This window comes from Acanthochromis polyacanthus, chromosome 18 (assembly GCF_021347895.1).
Source record: "Acanthochromis polyacanthus isolate Apoly-LR-REF ecotype Palm Island chromosome 18, KAUST_Apoly_ChrSc, whole genome shotgun sequence".
NCBI lineage: Eukaryota > Metazoa > Chordata > Actinopteri > Pomacentridae > Acanthochromis > Acanthochromis polyacanthus.
The window spans coordinates 6,492,722-6,513,774 of record NC_067130.1 but is presented as its reverse complement, the minus strand read 5'-3'; the positions used below and the strand labels follow the sequence as shown (position 1 = coordinate 6,513,774).

The window sequence follows — 21,053 nt, the reverse complement described above, 5'->3', positions numbered from 1 at the left end:
ACCCTTTTTCGGACAAAATCTCGTTATGAAATTGATTATTGGTAGTACAAAAAAAAAAAAGATGTCATAGCTACAATTTCATTTTATTTTGTTGTATATGTATAAATTATACATATATGTATGTATTGTTTTTATTTTGATCCAAGTTCGAAATAAATAAATAAACCTAAAAAAAAAACATTGTTTTTGATGACTGCAGCCATGCGTTCTCCACCAGCTTCTGATATTGTTCTGCTGTCACAGCAGCCCATTCCTGTTGTACAAATTCAAACTAATTTGCTTTGTTTTTGGTCTTGTGGTTCTCCATTTTGTGTTTGATGATTTTCCACAGGTTTTCAGTTGGATTTAGATCTGGTGATTGAGCAGACCAAGACATGGTTCCAATGTTCCAGTTCTCCATCCAGGCTTTAACTGACCTTGCCGTGTGGTAAGGGACATTGTCTTGTTGGAAAATCCAGCCATTGGAGGCAGGAAAGAGTTTTCCAGCTGATGGAAGAAGACTGTTTTCAAGAGTAGTCCTGTACATGACCTGGTTCATTTGCCCTGTTCCACCCAAACTGAAGCAACCCCAGACCATCACTGATCCACCCCCATGTTTTACTGTAGGGGCAGACAGTCTGGTTTGTAGCTTCTCCAGGCTTCCTCCTAACCAGTAAGTTGGCTTAGGTGGGCATTAAGTGAAAACTGGATTCATCACTGAAGAGAACCTTAGCCCAATCATCAACAGTCCAATCCTTGTGATCCCAGCAAAGAGTAACCAGGCTTTCCTCTGCCTTTCCTTGATGAAGGGTTTCTTCCGTGCCCTGTCTGATTTCAGACCAGCTTCAAGAAGTCGGTTTCCAACTGTCCTTGCCGAACAAGTCACATTTCTCCACAGTGCCCGCTCATTTTTAAGGTCCCTGAAAGTCTGATGACGATTCCTGACACATGAACGTATGAGTGACGGTCATCTCATGGGGTAGAAAGACGTTTCCTGTTGCAACCAGCTATTCCCTTTAATATTCTACATTTAATTGAATTTATGCGTGAATAGGCTATTAATTGTTTGCTGAATACCTCAAATAGGCTATGATTAGCAGCCTGCTCACTGCTGATTAATCTGTTCATCATTTTTTTCAGTTAATCGATCAGTTGTTTGCTCTGTAAATAGTCAAAATTGTGAAACATGTCGATTAGTGTTTCCCAAAGCACAACATTACAATCTTAAATATCTTGTTGTTGCCCTTAATCCAGAGATACTCAGTTAACTCTTATAGAGGAGGGGAGAAACCTTAAAATATTCACCCTTAAGAAGCTGTAATCGGAGAATTTAGACTTTAGACCTATTCATCGATTATCGAAATCGCTGGTGATTAGTGTAATAGTAGACAACTAATCGATTAACAGTTGCAGCTCCAGGACCAAGTAGTCTGAGGCTTAATTTAATTTACTCTCAGCTTCCTGGATGGCTGGACAGGGCGCAAAAGCTTCACTTGTTGCTATTTTCTCACGATATTTTGGTTTGTAGAACACGACATTTGAAATACAGACTGCTGAAATGCAAAAATAAAGATGATTGCATTACAGGTTCAGTTTGGAGACGTGTGTGTGTCTGTGTGTGTGTGTCTGAAGCAGACAGCTGTAGAGAGAGAGGAGGATCGCTGCCTCATACAGCGTGTCTGAATCAGATGAGAGGGGGTCACCCAGGATTCCCTTGAAGCTGCTCTTCAGGAAAAAAAAATGTCCCCAGATTTGGTTCCTACCTCGGTTACCGGATAGGATCAGCTCGACACTGCTGCTCCTGCTGCTGCTGCTTTATCTTGTGTCATCGATTTTTTTTTTAAGAAGATGCCGAAACGGGAAAGAAAAGTGAGGCAGACTAAACCGGGAATAGAAAGACGCGTAATAGGAATCAGAATTGCGAAATCATTTTTGTAATTAATCTGACTTTTTTTCCCCAGTTATTTATGATTTTAGTGCTGGATTTATATCAGAATGACAAAATAGCCTGTTAATCGCATTGGCTGGATGCAGACTTTAACATGAGCTAAACATCTGAATGGAGATTTAAACGCGTTCTTGATGCCCAAAACATTCCGGGCTTTGCTCAACAGGCTATGAAGTGAAAGTTTTACATGTCATTTTGATGAAATGGCATCGTCTATTTGCTTCATATCTTGCTCACAGTAGGTTGCTTCAGGCTATGCATTGACACCAAAGGCGAGTTACAATCTGCAAGCTTGGTTTAACGCGCGGCGCAAGGTGCAATCAGACCGACAAATATCCAAAAAACGGAGCGAGAGGGGGTTGAACTTTGCGGATAAAAAAGGGGGGCTTTCCTTGTTTCATGTGCTCGAGGTTTAGTCTAAAATATTAAGGACAGTAGCAAAGGGTCTGCCAAAAAACTCCGGAGAGCTTGGCTATATGAAGATCGCGACACAGTTGTTGCTTTTCCCTCGCAGAAATGCCAGTGCGTGCTGTGACCACCAGGTTCATGTACAAGGGACTTTGCACTATTCCAGATGTCCTCTCCTACCGGACCCCTGTTAACCTGCCTGAGGATGAGGTGGAAGGTGAGACATGACTATTTGCTTTCCTTAGATTACGATTTTAATCTGCTATTGTAAAATTTAACAGTTGTTGGACCGGGATTTTGGCTGGAAAATCCAGTTCAGGACTCTGGAGAGCTCCTGTCACTGTGCGCTTCTGTTCCTTTCTCCTTCAAATCTGACTGTGCAAGAAACTGTCTGTGGGTAAAATGTTTACTGGTACAGATGCTCTACATTATAATCAGAGTGTTAATGTTGCAGAAAATTAGTGTGAAGGCATAGACAAGCTGTGGTTTTATCTTTTCTGCATGTTGCTGCTTCTGATTTTGGCTTCCAATGAATTTGAAGATGACTGTCACGCAGCTTTTTGAAATGATTATGGGCTCATCTACTGGAAATCTCCTCTAATCCTTTAATAATTGCAGACAACAGCTTAAATTACACTGTTCAACACAAATCCATGGCACATTTTCTTAAAATTGCGAGCTATACTCCGTGACATACCTCCTGGTTATATCCATAGCATCTCATGAGGATTAATTGCACCTGATTTCACTTCCACTGTGAGTCGTTTGTGCTCTGAGACAAGACAGAAGAGTCAGCAAGACTTCAAAATTTGCCCAACAGAAAAGGCGCTTCACATGGACAAAAGGGGCTGTGATGAATGTCAAATTTATGAATTCAAAATTAAGAGTTACAAGACATTTTTTAGAGAATCTAAGGCAAATAAAACCCATCAATGAAATGAAAGATGGATTAATTGTGAGCCGTAAATTACATCCTCTCATCTCTGATGTCTTGCATTTTGTCCTTAATTGCTAAAATGACCATCAACTAAAAGACCCACTGAAGCCTTAAAGGGGAACTTCGGTTTTTTTCAACCTGGGGTCTGTTTTCATGTCATTTCATACATGTGAGTGATGGAGAAATGAATTTTTGACATAGCTCCAGTATTTAGCCAGGCAGGCAGCTTAGCAGCTCAGCTAGCAGCTCGGCTAGCGAAAAGTATGGGGCAGCTGGCCCCCCCGCGTCAAAGTCCGCCCTAATGTGCTTTTTTTCCCCACACTGACCGGCTCAGATAGTCTCAATGAGTGTCCCACAACATACTAGAGATGAGAAGTGAACGAAAACCTCCACATTACCTGGTGATCGCTCTTTGTTGTGGTCTGTATCCAAATCTCAGGACGCTAGAAAGCAAATCTCGTTCCGAAATCGCGCGAGAGCTCGCGCCAAAACCGGTGCCTGCCTGGCTAAATACTGCAGCTATGTCGAAAATTCATTTCTCCATCACTCACATGTATGAAATGACATACGAAAACAGACCCCAGGTTGACAAAAACCGAAGTTCCCCTTTAAAGTCACTCTTGCTATTGTAACTGTATTGCAAAGATGTTAAGAAGGGAGTTTTTTTGTTGTTTTGTCTTGGCAAATGGTCCTCACAGTGAGAAAGCACAGCTGGCAGCGGTTTGGAACAAATCCAGGCAGACTACAATGAAGAGATAAGTCAGATCAGATTTGATATCTTCAAGTCTTTTATGCAAAGGGAATTCCATTTCCCCTTCTTCTGTCTGTAGGTTGCCCGGGCCCACAAGTGGCTGACTGCCCTTGCTTTGAGCCGCTCATTTGACATTGAAAATCCACTATCTGCAATGACGGCGTAAATTTAATTAAAAGGTTGGCAATGGAAAAAGAAAGAATTAGAACAACAGTGGAATGGCGGGACTGTTGTTGTGTGTGGCGAGAGGAGCTCCAGTATTGATATGGAGCCGTTTTCAGAAGATGGCGAAATGTTTTCAGATTGTACTTCACTAATTGAGAGTCATTAAATATTCGGAACACAGCGAGACGGACTGCTCAGGCGTGAATGTATTTACCTGGGGAGGATTCACTGAGCACGTAATGCACTGCTACATTTGCATGGCCTCGCACCTCAGAGCAAACACCTTTTTTGTCACTGAGCAGCTCCACTGGCAGCTAAAGTGTGTTAAAGAGCGCTTTGCCGTTAGTTGTTGAGGGAGATAAAAGAGTTTCGCATTAACCTCTTGCCATTTGCACATCCACAGCCAGTCTGAGGATCAACAACCTCCCACTTACCCTCAACATTTCTGCTGCTGGTGCTGCTGCGCCACCTTAACACACGACGGTGGAGCTGCAGCACTGTCTGGATGAGTGTTGTTGGTCTTCGAACAATGCTGCAGTCCGAAAATTGCTCCCTTTTTTTCAGGAGAGGTCTGAAAATCAGGCTATAAATATTGTTTCATCCACAAAATCTTTAATCACTGCAGGGCAGAAGTTCCCTGATTGCTCAACTCATGTAATTACTCTCCCTAATCATATTTATGATAATAGCTTCTTCCACGCAAGGTGCATATATATATCCCCAGTACAATTTGACATGTTTAGAATCATAATAAATTTCAGATTCTTACTGGAATGTCAGTATTCTGCCATGCTGCTAATATGCTACTATTTTTCCCACCTGATTCATCCTTCTATTATGTCCTAAACACATTTGATAGCTGCCTTAACTCTCCAAATACATCTATGTTCCTGAACAGGAAGCGTACAAAAACCGACAGCAGTGACTGAATGTGATTTTTTTTTAGCAGTTATGACAGACGAGACAATAAGCTCTGCCCTCAGATCAATAAGAGTTTCTCTTGGTGACACTGTTGCAGAGACGTGCTGACTAGCTTTTTTGGAATACACACTGACGAACACAATGCAAGGACAGGAGGACCTTGCATCCTGTGCAAAGAAACACGTCACAGAATGGACAGTACACAAAACAAACTGCACCATGCATACAGACTGAAGAGTTTAGTGGGATGCTGATGAGAGTAGTGAACCAGAACACATTTTCTTGCCAACAACCCTCACTTGTTGAAAGCTCACTCCTAAGTCATGAGGTAAAGCGGAGTCTTAGCAGGTCTGTGGCTTGTAAATGAATTGCACACAATATATTCTATCGCCTTCTAGTAATGCACAAAGGGACAAAACAGGCATCTGAGCCCAAGTTCTTCAGCAGCTGCTAATTTAGTTATTCGTACAAATTCATTTTCTCTAATGTTCAGACATTAGCTAAATGCAAAACGGCTCAAATTGGCCGTATACTGAGCAATGATGAGCGAATAGTGAAGCAAAAAAGCCGAATAAGAGATTCCAGAAAAGAAAGGTGCACCACATTTTCAGCTTCTAAGATCAAAAAATATACACGTGTCAAATCTGCTTGAGGCCTCAAACAGCAACATGAGCACCTTAATGTGGAAGCCGCTTTGCTTCAGTGCAGAATCCAGTTTCTCAAACGGTCACTAGATGCCGTTTAAGTGACTCTGTTCAGCTGCATTAAACCAACTGACAACCCCAACTTCTGAATTCCAAGCACCTCTGGGGCATTTTTGTGCCCCTGTTATATTATTACTCACTGTGGGCTCATATTTCACTGCGATATAAAGTCCTGCCCCTCTATGGAAAGAGCAAAGTCGTGGCTAGAAGTAGAGAGAGTTCAAAGATGTCTTCTGAGCAGGATGGCACAATAATAAAGCTATAAATCATACAAAAAGAGAAACGAAAGTAGACGTTTTTCCCAATTGTTCCATTAATTGAAAACAAATTGAATTGATATGTGCAAATGTTCTGAGTTGTCACCAATACTGAAGAACAAAAAAGTGACTCTACATGCGATAGATTTTTAACTGCTTGCATTATAAATTCGTTTCCATGCTTATTTCCTTTCTGAATTTTCGTCATGTGCAGCTAAGTCAGTCATGGCATTTGAGTTGCAATGAGACACACATTTTTAGTTTTTTGCAGAATCTAGTCAATTCAAATGGTTCATTTCTTGCAGGATATCAAATGAAACATGTATGATAAACGTTTTCTAATAAAAAATAACTTTAATGTTCTTAACAGAACGGTACATCACAGATGAGTAGTTCAACAGGTCAAACTTTGATGATTCTTTCTGTTTTTACAGTTCTGCCTCTGATAAATGGTGTATTTTTCTAAAGAAACCATCCTTTCAAATCTACTGGTGGGTTAGCCACAGTCACCTCCACAAGGACTTCAATAGATCACTACTTTCAGTGATGTGTGCATTGGTAGCTTTTCTAAAAAAGAAGAAAAAAAATCTCATTTAAAAGTTAAAGAAGAAAGACGAAAACAAATAAATTGGATGGTCGAAAGTAATTGGGAGGCACTGTTCTTCTAAAAAAGAGACTCACGGCGCTGAATTATTCATTTGCTCGGTTGATGGTTAAATTAAATGCATATAATCAAAGCAATAAATAATAAATATTCCAGTGGTGTGCTCACTACTCTATAGGGACTATGTGAAGATCGTGATAATCTCTTTAGCTTTGCCTAAGATGACATTTAATTTGCATCACACTCATACGTGCAGCACCTTGGCCCTCTAAGTTATACGTTGGCTTCAATATTTACTAAAAACTGTATGAATCATGAGTTGGCGGTGACAGCAGTGAGGATTAGAGTCACTCCCACTGCTCTGAATGCAGAGGACATAGTCTATAGTGGGTGAGGCTGATTAAGTACTCACAGTTCTTAATGGATCTGCAGTTTCCAGGCGATGCTTTTCGAACAGATGGTTGCCGAGGTCTGCAGGGTCAGTGGTAACGCTTCCTGCCCTTTTCCTTACCCTTGTGTCATGCTCTTGTCACAACCCCCGAAATGTGCTCCAACCATTAGTACTGTAAAACCAAACCACACACTCGTACAGTCACAACTTCTAAACCCCTCCTCTAAAGCTTGATTAATTTAAGTCCTAATGAAACAATCTTTTAACATTTTAACCTTGGGAATTGCGTTGTAATGTGCTCTCTCTGTTATGACTTCATCTCCGTACACACGTGGAATGAAAAGCCTATTATCAGGTTGTTGATGCGAATGGAAAAACAGCAATCAATAAAATAATCACGTTCCTGTACACAGCCATCAAACACTGATGTGTGTATTTATCCTGTGAAACACTGTTTGGTGGATGTTTATGTGGGCGTCAGGCTGTGCCAAGTGTCTCCTTGTTTAATGAGCACTATATTAAAAACGCAGGTATAGGGCCAATTTCAGCACATTATGCATGAGCGACTAGGAACCCCCATGATAATTTCACTAAATTACACTTAAATTGATTCATTTCAATTACATCTTTAATGTATGCATCATGTCTGATCATGTAGTAACATATAGTGTGTACATGTAAGACACATAAGTGATAAAAGTCCTCAATTCCAACAAATGTTAAGTCATTTTTTAGGACTTCTATATACTATATGTGATTAGACAGCATTTGTGGATTACCAGGATTAAATATGTAACATTTTTACAACACTATATACGAGCTCAGCTATATTATTTGCGAGTTTCTTACCTCCTCTCTGCTACAATGACTAAAACGCAGCACATAACTTACAGTAAACTGTCAGACACTTTAACTACACGTGTGTTGACGTAGATAAGACTCCGGTTTTACGCCTCAACAGTCATGACTTCCCTGCAGTTCTACCCTTGGAGGTCTCCGTGAGCTTTTTATCACTCCTCTGTGCATCTCTGCCAGAGGATGTGAACAATATTTATAGATCGCAGCCAGCGGGAGAATCCCCCAGACGTTGAGCATTGTAGTGGAGTGTAGAACGTCTTCCACTTTGTATGCAAAGCCGACGCGTATTGCGCTTACAAATGGAGTGCCTTTTCACAGCGGTACTGTAAGCAGGTGACTGTATGTGTGAGTTACTGTGTTATATCTGAGTAATGTTTGATTTGAAGCTCTCTGTGAATGAGTCACTCCTGTCCTGTTGTCTTTATGGGTGCCCTTTTTTTTTTACTTCAGCTCTCACCAACAAACCAACAAGTATAAAGAATTGCAGACGTGACACTTAATGCATCATCTTCTTTGTTGTAGTTTGCTTTTTGCAGGGTTTCTCCTTGATAAATGAGTCTTTGGCGACTCCCCAAAAGAGGTTTCAGTGAACGCCAAATCAACTCATCAGCACCAAAATTATAAGAATTGAGAAGGAAATGAAGATGTTTCATTTACTCAATTTTCTTACCAAGAAAGCAGATTTCTGTCCAGAAAAGTAGCACAAATTCATTGACTTTACTGACACCCTCAAAGGGTCATTATGAATCTGGAAAACTCTGTAAATGTGCCTTTCTCTGTGGTCAAAGACAAATGTCTGGTCATTACTGATTCCGCCGTCGAGAGAGATTCACAGTTTCAAACAAACACTCTTACACGATGTTAATTATGAGACTGTGTCCTTACTCTCCCCTTGTTTGTCCCCTGACAACAGCCGTATTTCATCCACATCATCATCCCGAGATGGGAAACACTTGAGACACAAAGCAAATATTAACCCATGAAACCTTAACTGCACGCTTTGCATGTGACTATTATCCTTCAATGTCTCCGAGCTGCAGGTCAAGTTCTCCGTGTAGATCAACTTCAGACTGCGGCAAATAAATTGAAGGTTTCATATTGAGCTAATATCACACAGCGATGCGTCTGTCTCAACGGAGGAGGCGTCAATGTATTCTGAACAGAGTTAACAAGACCCAACGCAGCCGAAAGCATGAGAATATTTGTTTTTAACTCCACTCTTCCAATATTTTATTCTAAAAACCCTGAGAAGTCTGTTAAACAAAGGCAGCTCCCTGAATAATAGAACGGCACCCAGGAAAGCCATAAAGAACAAAGGCAGAAACAATAAACAAAAGAGCTGAGTTGTAGTCAAGCCTGTGCAGTAATACATCATTTAGATTTGGTCATTCACGACAGCAGCAACTGCTCTCATCAAGCTCTAATTCTTCGTAATTTCTCCTCGAAAGGGACAGGTCACATGGTTTCAGCTCAGTCGACAACGAGCTGCAGGTAGAGATTTCAAGTGCTTTTTGACAGCAGGAGTTGTTTTAGCTGCAGGGCTTGAAGCAGCACGTCTTCACCCTGCATAGGGAGTGCGTGTGCTGTTTGTGTAGATGTAATAACATGAATATACTATAAATCTGCAATAGAAAAGCTGGAAGTGAAGTGAAGCTGTGTGGGATGATGAAATGATTTATATTTTTTTCAACACACTCATGAGTTATAATAAGACAATAGAAGCTCGCGTATGAAATCTTGCAGCATCATAGTTTGAAATGTGTTTTTCTGTTCTTTGCCACCTTCTACACGCATTTGCACTGCATTAACAGAGAGTTTTGTGGCTATTTTGCAGAAAACCGTTCCTTGCACAGAGCCAGTTAAGGTGTGTTTAAATGAGGCGTTCAATAATGGATTCAAACAGCACTTTGTTAGTGTGTTGGATAATGCAGCAAAGAAGTCTGCAGGGTCCAAGCAAATTGATTCGTTGTTCACTTGTTGATTTGATACCAGATTACAAACGTAAGCCTTTTCAAGCCGATAAATCCCACTTAGTTTATTGTTGATGCTTACATATTTGTGTATTTTGGGGTTTTTAATCACCCAGAATAGGAGGTTTTTTTTTGCCCCAACATAGTAGCGTTTGAAGTGATAAAAAAATGATGCTAAATTTGCAGTCATGGCACTATTATTTGCGATTTCGCACTATTTTAACTGTATTTATATTATGTATAGACCTATTTTTGTTCTGTTGAGAGGGCATTGATGGGGTTCGCTCAGCTGTAGCTGCTGGTTAATATGGTTCACATGTGTTTTTTTCCTCCTTTTCATTACCAGAACGAGGGTTGTCATGGGTGTCATCATACTACTATTGATGTAACCACCTGGGACGGGCTCTTATTTAACGAAAAGACTCTGACTCATCTCCCACTGAATTATTTTTATCCTCCAACCAATTCTCAGTGAGCAGCCTTTTGATAAAGAAAACTATGCTCCTGAATGGTTGGCGTGCCGCTCTGCAGTTCTATTTGCGCTGTCAAAATCTACCGAGCGATAAATGAGTTTGGAACTTTTTTATTATTATTATTCATGTTTGGGGTTTTTGCTTCAGAATTAGATTTTTTTGAACAAAGATCATTTCTAAAATTCACTCAATATTCTAATTTTCCATCTCTGTTGTTATGCAATTGTGAGTGGAATGTACCATTAGTAGCTCGGGGGGGTACAAGCAGCAACAGACCCAGCAGTGGAGTCACAATAAGTATGCTATGTGGCATTTTAGCATGCCATCATTTATGGATTCATTCATTTGGGAGCAGGTGGACACATGTGTGAGCATTTGACGAGTGAAAGGCTGGAACTTTAGGCCAATATGGTGTCATTTCTGAGATTAAACCTTACAGCAGTCTTGAAATATGTTTACTAGCGTGCATCTTCCTTCACCCAACCTCAAATATAACCTACAGAGTAATGGATAAATGAATGAATAGCTTAGACAAATGAGCAACAAAATGAATCAATAAATAAATGTACAGTGTCAATAAAATTACCATCGTAAACAGTATTTTTTTCTGTAGTATTCTGTTAACATGTAGTGTAAATAATGAGTTGCTGCATGCTCTACACTGTAAAAAAAAGTTATTCTGGCAGCTGTGGTTACCAAAACGCTACCATAAAATTACAGTAAAATCTTCATTAATAGTAAAAAAAAATGCTTTATTAATGCTGTTGATTTTACAGTTAAAACAGGTGCTTCATTTCATATTTTACTGTTAGAAAAAGCTTTAACCTTTAAAGAAATTTTAGTTTTTCTTTAAAATTTACATGAAAAAAACAACATAAAATAAAGTTTGTGTGGCCTGTTATAAGTGTTACAGAATTTTTTCCATTATCAGTGCAACAGTTAGTATATTTAACATTAAATATATGCATTGTATGTATTTTTTATCAATGACACGGTTATAGCAGGCATAAATATTAAACCATATGTCCGCTATTAACACAAAAGTACATCAATTTAAGATTTAATTTAAGACTTATTTTTCTACAAAGAAACTCCTTCATTTCCATCCCTTTCATCCCAGCGTGGACTGATGTAAAAGCTCCTGTTTGATCCCGACTATAAGAGCGCAATTAGTGGGAAATCCTGAGTCTCCTTTTGCCGATGTATATTAATATCCACTTACTGAATGCAACCGGACATGTGAAAATATGACCGATCTGGTTTAAATCTGGTAAGAGACGTCATCTAGATTTAACACGTCACTTCATATTTTGGTGATGAATGTGAGAAGAAACCCAGTGGGAAAAGTGTGAAGTTATACTGTTGATGTGCAGAAACCCAGGACACTGAAGGCAGCCTGTTGTTCCCTTTAGCTCCATGTGGAGTAAAGAGACCTGTTCATCTACTCCCCGCTGTATCGATGCTGTTATCGTATTGTTGGGTGTCATGGTTGTTGCTGAAGGTGAAGAGAGCTTTCTGCAGTGATCTGGACTATCACAGTAGGGCTCTCAGTGGTGGCAGTGCATAGGGGATGTCTGTCCTCAAGAGTGGCATTGTTTTTGGTTCAGAAGGCAGCATTTGTTTGCTCTGCATCCACAGCATTTAACAGCATCTTCTGCAGTGCATGGGAATAATGCAGAGCTGTCTTGAGCTATTTTATGTCCTGTTATCCTCATTGTTCATCAGCAGTCATGGGGTGATAATGTGATACTCAATAGTGTCTGAAGAAAGGCCGTATTGGCTATAAAGAATATGAAGAAAGAGGGGCAGCATCCTCGGCCGAAAGGGATTCACAAAGGTTCAAAAGAGGCTAAATCAAGCATCATACTTCTGTGGAGATAGATCTAGCTGTGTGAGACCGACATCCCCGGAATGATGCAGCATTCACAGCAAAGTTACAACAACTCCCAAAACACGTAAGCCGAGAAAGAACTGTAAAACTTTACAAATACACAGATCCCAGTAATTTCTCTCCATTTATGTCTCAACAGCAATGAGATATTGATTGACTCGTTGGTGGTTATAAATATAATTTGGAAACAAATGGCTAAAAAATGCAGCAAAACCTCTCAGCTACAGAACCCATTATGAGGACATCTGATGTCTAATGTGGTATGAAACAGCGCCTGTCACAGTGATGCAACTCATTTAGAAAGTGTTCACTATATGACATGATAAGACATGATAAGAATATTTAAACTAAAGTGAATTTAGGGTCACAATCGCTTTTAAACTCCTACTTTGGTTGTTGGTTTAACCCCTAAAAGCTCATCCCTGTGTAGCTGCACAGTGGGTTACCTGGCTGATCCTGCCAGTAGCATATGCTGGTCTCGAAGATTAAAAGCGCACACAACAGAACAGTGAAACTGCAAATAGCTCATTAAATCAGTTATGGCTCCTTTGATGCCTGAAGTTATTTATTCCAAGAAAATATCGTTTCCTGCCTTAAAACTGATTAGATGTAACTCTACACCTGCCAGCTCACTTACATTTCTGTACAAATACTCTACGCTGCACAAGTGAAGTAATTCAGCCATACATGTACGAAACTGGTTGCGTAGCTGTGTTATGACTGAAATCTAGTTTCATTCAGACATCTATGATGTGCAGATGAAGAAGTGTCCGCTGACACCATCTTCTTTGTATAACAATAATTTACTACAAGAAGACAGCATCTGATCAGGCACCATGGACTGCCCCGGAGAATTCTCAGACAATATAACCTCACAGAATAGCATTCTGAGCTCACTTAACCCTCATGTTGTCTTGTGGGTCAAAATTAACTCGTTTTAAAGTTTAAAAATGTGGAGGAAAAATATATTTTCTGATGTTCACATTTGCAACATTTTTGGGAAATCTTTAAGCATTTTTTGGTGGAAAAAATAAATGTTAGAAAGGTTTCTTAAGAATATTCACAACAATTACAGCGAATTTCGCTGGATTTTGGTTGATTTTTTTGTGAATGTTCTCAAAGAAAATATTACAGGTTTTACTGATATATATGTAATCACTTCAGATATTTTTAGGACTTTTTTGAAAGTTTTTACTCATTTTTTGGGAAATATTTACAAGAATTGTCTTACAAAATTTGGGGGATTTTTTTTAAAAATAAAACTTTTAAGGGACATTTTTAAGAAATTACTGGAATTTTCCTCCTGAAGGTTTTGCAAATTTTCAGAAATTTTGGGATTTTTTTGCTGAATTTTTGGATTTTTTCAGACAAGGAAACAATACTTTTTGGTGCCCATAAATGAAGACAACACGAGGGTTAAATAGGTTTGTGTTAGTTTGTGAAAACTCAACATATGGTCTCTGTGAGTAACAGACCGGACAAAAAGCCTATTCAATCAACCCTCTATAGGTATAGTGACCCCTTCAACCTCAATGTTCCAGAACTAACAAAAACACATTCCAATCTATCGATAATACAAGTAACACATCTCAGGTCAGATACTACAGAAACCCCTGAAGTCTGAATCCATATTTTAAGCTACTTATTTGTACACTACAGTTTCACCGTGGAAATACTCATTCATTGCATTGACTGCTTATTTTGTGAATGATTTATCTTCCAGCATATAAAAAACACCAGAAAAAAAACACAAAGACTAAAAAAAATCACCTTAGAAAATCTCTATTTGTAACCAAAGTTGACTAATTAGACTTTTAAAATTATTCACTATTTAGTAATAATGAATAATAAACATTCATTTCTGAAATCATGAGTGTCCAGTAGACTTATTTTTAAATACAAACGGCACAATGCACAATAGTGTCGTCTTCCCCCAAAGGCCATGTTTGTCTGCTACGCTCCTCATCTGGCTCAAAATCCATCATGCAGGATTTCCTCAATGATTCAGGCAACAGAGCTTCGGAGGCTTTTCTAGCTCTGCCAGCGGCGCTGACTCTCCGCCAGCCTGCAGCTGCGGGCATCTTGGCATCGGCTTTCCTCATGGACCCTTTTCATAGATGCTTTTTTAGCTGCACCGCCAACCTGCACAAATCGCTCTATCCAGCAGTCAGAAAGGTCAGTAGGATCTGCTGGTCTTCATGTTCTGTTTTAGCTCACTAGGAAGGTCAGCAGACTTTTAAGTCCTGAGTTCAGATCTCTGGGATGACAGGAACTCTATTTAATGTTTGATGTTTTCACCTGAAGCCTAAACGAATCGCAAAAATGCACATCAAGTTTCCGAAGGCTTAGTCCTTACGGAAGAAGCTTGGGTTCCGGCCAAGAAATACGCGAAGGAGGAGCAGGAGGAGGATTCTTACTTGATTAATGGAAGACAAAGGTGATAATCTAACAATAGATCAAATAACCAGAAACAAACAGCTCACACAGAAGAAGAGATAAACAGCAGCATCAAGACGATTTGCTACCCAGGAAACAATCAGCCTCGTGAACTTGCCATGAAATTATCAGTCAATATTTCATTCCGTTTTCACATGAAACAATCTAATGAATTGGTCATATCACTTCTGTTTCTGTAAATGTATTATCATCCTATGCCTGAAGTCACCCAGGAGGCAGTGAAAGGAGCCAAGAGAATCCAAAACTAGCAAAACCAGAAGTCGCCAAAAAGCAAAAATCTAAACCAACGACACATTTTCTCTGCAATTTTTATAAAAATGATGCAGCGAAGGAACGTCACGTAGATATTGTCGGAACTGGTTTATACAAAGGGAGCCACACACATTAATTCGAGCCATCCATAAACCGTTGTTCAATAAACAATGCTGTCAGATTTATACCTGCCAGAGCTGCTCAGTTAGAGACTGAAGCTGCACTTTGCTTTGCATTGTGAATTTCCAGCGTTAATAAAAACCAGACTGATCTTGGGGCTTGATAAAGGTAACGGCTGAGAGATAGAATCAGCAACTTTTATGCTGACATCTACACGCTCACAGACACATCATCGTGTTTTGGATTCCTGACAAAACCTTCTGCGAGTGACAGGAGTTTTGTTGAGTCATTTATTTACATAATTACATGCTACCCACGTTCTGTATATTGATGAAAAGATAATGGACATTTCTTTGTCATCTGGACCTCAGACTGTTATTTCTGCTATTATTTTATGTGCCTGCTACTGATATTAATGGGCTGTTTTTGAATTGTTAACACCTACCTTATAAAATGTTTTTTTTCTTATAATACCATTAACTCATATCAGCATTCATACACTGTCTCTAATCATGAGCATTTTGTTGTTCTAAATGCAAAAATGTATAAATACCACGTGTCAAAAAGTCAAAAATGGCAGCGCGATATCATCCCTTAATTATCTTTTCACAGTGTGATTGTTATTTAAGTACCCATTAGTATGACTCATTGAAAAATATGTGCTTTTATGAGGCTGGAGGCTGTATATTTTCCCTGTTTCCATCCCAGCTTTGTGAACGCACTGATGAACACCTTACAGGAAATTGCTTCACATGTATGCCGAAGGATCAACTGATTACATTTTGGTGGGCAAAAGTCAAAGGTGACCAACCTCGCATCTGTCCTTTTCACATCAATACAATAAATCAAAAACACCCGCAGTGAGTTTTTATTACGTCTGACACAAACATCCCCTTGGACCCAGGAATCAGAATGAGAAAATGATTAGATTTTTGTGATCAAAGGTCACTGTAACCTCACAAAAAGCACATTTTTGGCCACTGCCCAGGGATTCCCATGCTAATTATGAAAAACTTTAAGTATAAAAAGATGAAGCGATAACATTTTACAGTACATCCAAAAGGTCAGCTCTGGACAGACAGAGATATAAAATGCAACTTGGCAGAGGTATAAAACCAGCAGGCAGTAATTCTAGTTTTCAATCAAGTGCAAGAACTTTACTCAGAACAGCGCTGACAGGTTGTGTTGGACTCAGCTTTAAAATCAGCGCAACAGACACATTTTTATGTACCCGATGTTTATGTTGCTGAAAATATTTCACAGGATGTCACACTTATGTCACACTAATATTCATAATGAACTTGACAGTTTTCCTCTGAATTTGTTCTCTTCCTTTCCACTACTGCAGAATTAAACCGTTTAGTCATACAGACCTTGATAATTTCCTGCTGCAGGGGAAATGCTGAGTGAATTTTTGAAAATCCAGTGATTACATACAGTGCAAGGATTTTCATGGCCCGGCCGTGGCTTTAGATAACTGGGCGGCTGCAGCCTCACAGCGGTACAAGGTTGCGTAGATTCTCTGGTCAAGGACTCACAGTAGAACAAAAGCTGAATGTGCTGAAAGCTTAGAGCACTTTGAACAAAAGCTTTGTTTGCTATTCGGTAGACTTGTTTGCTTTCTTCCGTACATATGTGCGTATTAACAATGAGTTAATACTTTTTTGTTTGCAGGCATGTAAAATATGGATTATTATGGTTCTTAAAATAATTCCTAATGATTCACTCACACCCTTAATTACACACAGAAGGAGACACATTAATGTCACATAATATTAATAATAATACCTTCATAAGTATATTAATACCTTAAGTTGAGACGGTATTATGAGCTTCAAAATAAGGGTCAATTAAAATGAAAATGTCTACATTTTTCTATGACTAAATGTCTGAGCCCTATCTATCTATCTATCTATCTATCTATCTTCTTTTATTTATTTATTTTTTGAGTCTTAAAGGGTTAAAAATGTCATAAATAAATCCAAATATTCAGCTGTATGGGCGGATGGAGCTTTTCTCATTGGAAGCTGGCACATTTGTGAGTGTAAATAGTTTTTTTTTTTTTAGTTTATATAGCCCTAAATCTTTAAAGAAAACATCTCTCTATATATATAATATATATTTGTGCAAAAATGTAAATTACAATGAATTCTAATTATCGGTAAGTACATATGTACCTGTGTCCCCTGCGACTGCATCTGTGGATTTAATATTTTAAATATTCATTCCTCACAGCGTTGAAACAATCAGTAGTCCAGCCACTGCTCAGCTGGCTCAGTGAATTCATTATTTGTCACTGGCACCGGAGGTCGCGACATTGAATCTCGGATGGTGCTGAAGGAAGATAACCAAACTCTTGCCGCGCTGCTGGCTGTAATTTAGACAAATATGTTGTGTCTGTTGTGTCAAGGTGTGGTACAGGCGGTGTCACTCGTGTGCAGAAGGGCCTCAATTTACTTACTGAAGACTTTCCTCTTGTACAACATGATCTCACTGGATTACAGACTGCCACTAGTTGGGCCGCAGCTTACAGGCTATCTCTAATAAACTGCGGTCATTCATGTACACATGATGGATGACCGTCGCTGGTCTGCTTGTGGACTTGTATACAAATTGTGTTTGTCAAGTTACATACGTGAATGCAAATTCATTTTCTCCATCACAGAAGCTTGGTTTTCTTCCAAGTTAAACACACAGTTATAAGATAAATGCTTGTATGTTTCAGGTTATGTTGATGTTTGATGACATCAGGTTTGAGACAGAATTAGAGGGATATGTGATTTCTTATTTTCCAGTGTTTGTGTATCTGCTCCTGTTTGCTTAATTGAATTTAACTTAATCAGCTTAAATACAATTTAATACATTTTGATTTATTAAAAATCTATTGTAATTTAACTTAATTCACTGAACTAGTGTCACTACTTTATTTTATTTCTCCTGAACTAGCATTGAGTAGCTTTGTATATTTGAGGATCTACATCAAAAAGGAGCACTGAGGTTCTTTGCCTTTGATGTGCAACTGCTCCTTTTTACCACTTCAAACAGAATCCTGTGATGCAGGCTGTGGACAGGAGCCAAATGGCAATGTTTATATTTACCAAAAGTTGCAGTTAATTACACACACATGAAGCCGCTCGCTGCCTTCTGTCACAACCAATTGTGCTACAGCCACGTTAGCAGGTACTGGCTCTGGGAAAACCTTCAAGTGTCTATTACTGGGCTGCTGGTAGACGTATTAACTGTCTCGAATAAAATCTGAGACAGAATAGAATAAGCATGAGTTTGCACAGGAAGAGTGTGCCATTTTCTTTCTGATAATCCTTCAAGTGAGCAATATGCCGCCTCACGGAGCTGCACTTTGCTCTTACAGACACACACACCTCCATCAATACCTGTGAGATATTAAACTACAGTCTGTCTATTCTGCTAAAAGACTCAACTACAGTCTCTGTCTCTGTCCGTGGTGCTGAAAACTTCAACTTCAGCCTCTCTGTCATTTTCCAGGAGCTTTTCTGTCTCTGTCCGTTGTGCTGAAACAGTCAAACTGCACTTAATGAGGGCTGTTAGGACAGAACTTTAACCCTTTAAAGGGCACTCATTGAAATGTTTTGAAACTCAAAATTTCAACTCTAGAGTGTTAATGGAGGATGTAAGACTTTTTTTTACTGTGGCATTATTCCACATTTTTAATTTTCATGTTGAAATTCAAGGTCAATGAAGTTATCATATATGGTTCCTTGTCTGTTAGTGGTAAGAAAAAAAAATTCAAAGAAATGTATATGTCATCACTTAGCACCACTAATCAACCCTAAAATGTGAGAGTTTCGTCAACTAACCATGGTTAGTTTTGACGTTTCGATCACAAATATACAAGAGGATCAAGCTGCAAGTTTGTCTTTTTTCCAAATTCGGAGAAGAGATAATTTGACAAGTTCCAGGCCTCGGCTGATTGGTGAAATGCCCTGATATAGTGTGCTGTAACGTAGAATGATCTTCACTGATTGAACCCCATGCTTCTTGACCTCACTGAGAAGCGGGAGCAATGGCATATTTAATGTGTGCAGAACTTACCCAATCACTTGCCCGATAAAGGGTTTTAACAGTGAGCAAATGTCTTCTGAACAAAAACATAAATGCAAATGCAACATCCTCTTAAATCTATCATTTGTTTTAGATAGTGGAATATGTTGTTCCAAAAAACACCATCTCTACAACAGAATGGACATCATAAAAGCACCACTATACTGGAAATGATAACGTGCAGACTGAGAGTTTGGTCATAGAGCTGGAATCATAAGTCAGTAATGAGTCACACATCGGGGACACACAGAGTTGATGAGGTTGTTTTTGTTGGCTTGTGCAGTCTTTTATACTCTCTTCCTGGCTTGATGAAGTTGCCATTTTGGGGGATATAATTGTGTTGTTGGATACGTCCATTTAGAACTGGCTGAAATGATAATTTCTCAGTCAACAAATGTTCGGACTCTCAAGTGCCTGGTTGAGGCCATAACTGGCACCCAGCAGCCATCAGCTCATCTAAGTCTTTTTCTTGCCGTTTGTGTCACCATGTCATTTAAATAAAGCTGCATTTTGTAGCCTTTGGGCTTTTGTAGTTGCTAGTTAAAGCAGCGTCTGTGTGATGGTCACTGACTACAGTGTGGATTAACACAAGATCTCTTTTTGCACAGGTCAATAAATGCAGCAATTTTCAAAAGACAATAATAGAAATTCTCCAAGATCATTTGCATGCTGCATTTATGTTTTTGTTCAGTGTATTTTCAAAGTTTGCAAAAAAAAGTGAGCTCGTTTCACAGTTTAACCCTCAAGCGACCAAGCTATTTTAGCAACTAAAATGACCGACTGGGGTCATTTATGACCCCACTATATTTTACACAGGAATATGTCTACTTTAGTGCCTTTTTTTGTACTTTCTTACCTATTCCACTCCACTGCATTTTAAGATGGATATTCTAAAATAACCTTCTTTTATTATTCATGGATTTTAATCATTTTTGACTCAGAGCTAAAGTAAAACCATATGAACAATATGATGCATTGTAAGAATGCAATAACATTTATTTAGACACGCTTTGTCTGCCACTTCTTTTAAAACTTTAATCCTTTTGTTTCCTCAATAGTAAATCAAAAGTACAGAAAAACAAAATCTGAACAAACATCTTGTCTGTATGTGTGCAATGTAACATGCAGAGAAGTATTTAGATTAGGGGCGGCTGTGGCTCAGGTGGCAGAGCCGTTCGTCCAATGCAAGACACTTTACCCACCTTAGCTCCAGTGCTGCCACTTACACTGGTGTATGAATGTGTATGCTGTGTAATGTTGGTGGTGGTCAGAGGGGTTGTAGGAGTGGATTGGCAGCCAGTCAGTCTGCCCCAGGGCAGCTGTGGCTAAAAATGTAGGTCTGCCAGCTATAGTGCACTGCAAAACTAAAATATAGCGATTAGAGGTAAAAATAAATAAATAAAACTAAGGCCTACAATAGTGAAAAACCTATACATCTTTCTGGAGTCATAAGTGACCCCAGGCAAGTTTCCATTATCCTTGTCACACCAGTTGGCCGATCTCTACAAAAAACTATGAGCAGCTGTAGGACAAGTAGATTGACAAATTCATGGTAGGAAATATTTTTCTGATAAAAGATATGAAAACGGCAAATATAATTATATGGCTGGGGTCATAAATGAGCCCACTCGGTCGCTTAAGGGTTAAGGATTGCTTTTATGCAAATGTTGGCATTTTGGGGCTAATTTGATTCCATAACATTTCTTCTTTCAGACTACTTGAAAGAATTTTAATTTTTAACTTATTTTAATACACTTTGTCCACTGGAAATGTATGTGTTTGTGAATATTTAATGAGATATTACCTAATTTGTATAATTACACTAATACTTTCAGAAAGCTTGTAGTACAAATGTACTACAGTAATCAACTGAGGAAACTTAATGGT

The 21,053-nt window shown here is 39.0% G+C and overlaps 1 protein-coding gene across 2 annotated transcripts in view; it reads left to right on the top strand.

The window, feature by feature from the left end:
- The first annotated feature begins 1,612 nt into the window (after positions 1–1,612).
- The window catches only part of cabp7b (calcium binding protein 7b), a 29,205-nt gene continuing 9,764 nt past the window's right edge, over positions 1,613–21,053 (top strand). Inside the window, exons 1-2 of one of the 2 annotated variants that reach the window (XM_051938330.1) lie at positions 1,613–1,848; positions 2,442–2,552. In XM_051938330.1, the coding sequence (XP_051794290.1) occupies positions 2,444–2,552 (109 nt within the window). In that variant the 5' untranslated portion in view covers positions 1,613–1,848; positions 2,442–2,443. Of the gene's footprint in view, positions 2,553–21,053 lie in introns of both variants that reach the window. The other variant, XM_022194621.2, reaches the window with a different exon arrangement.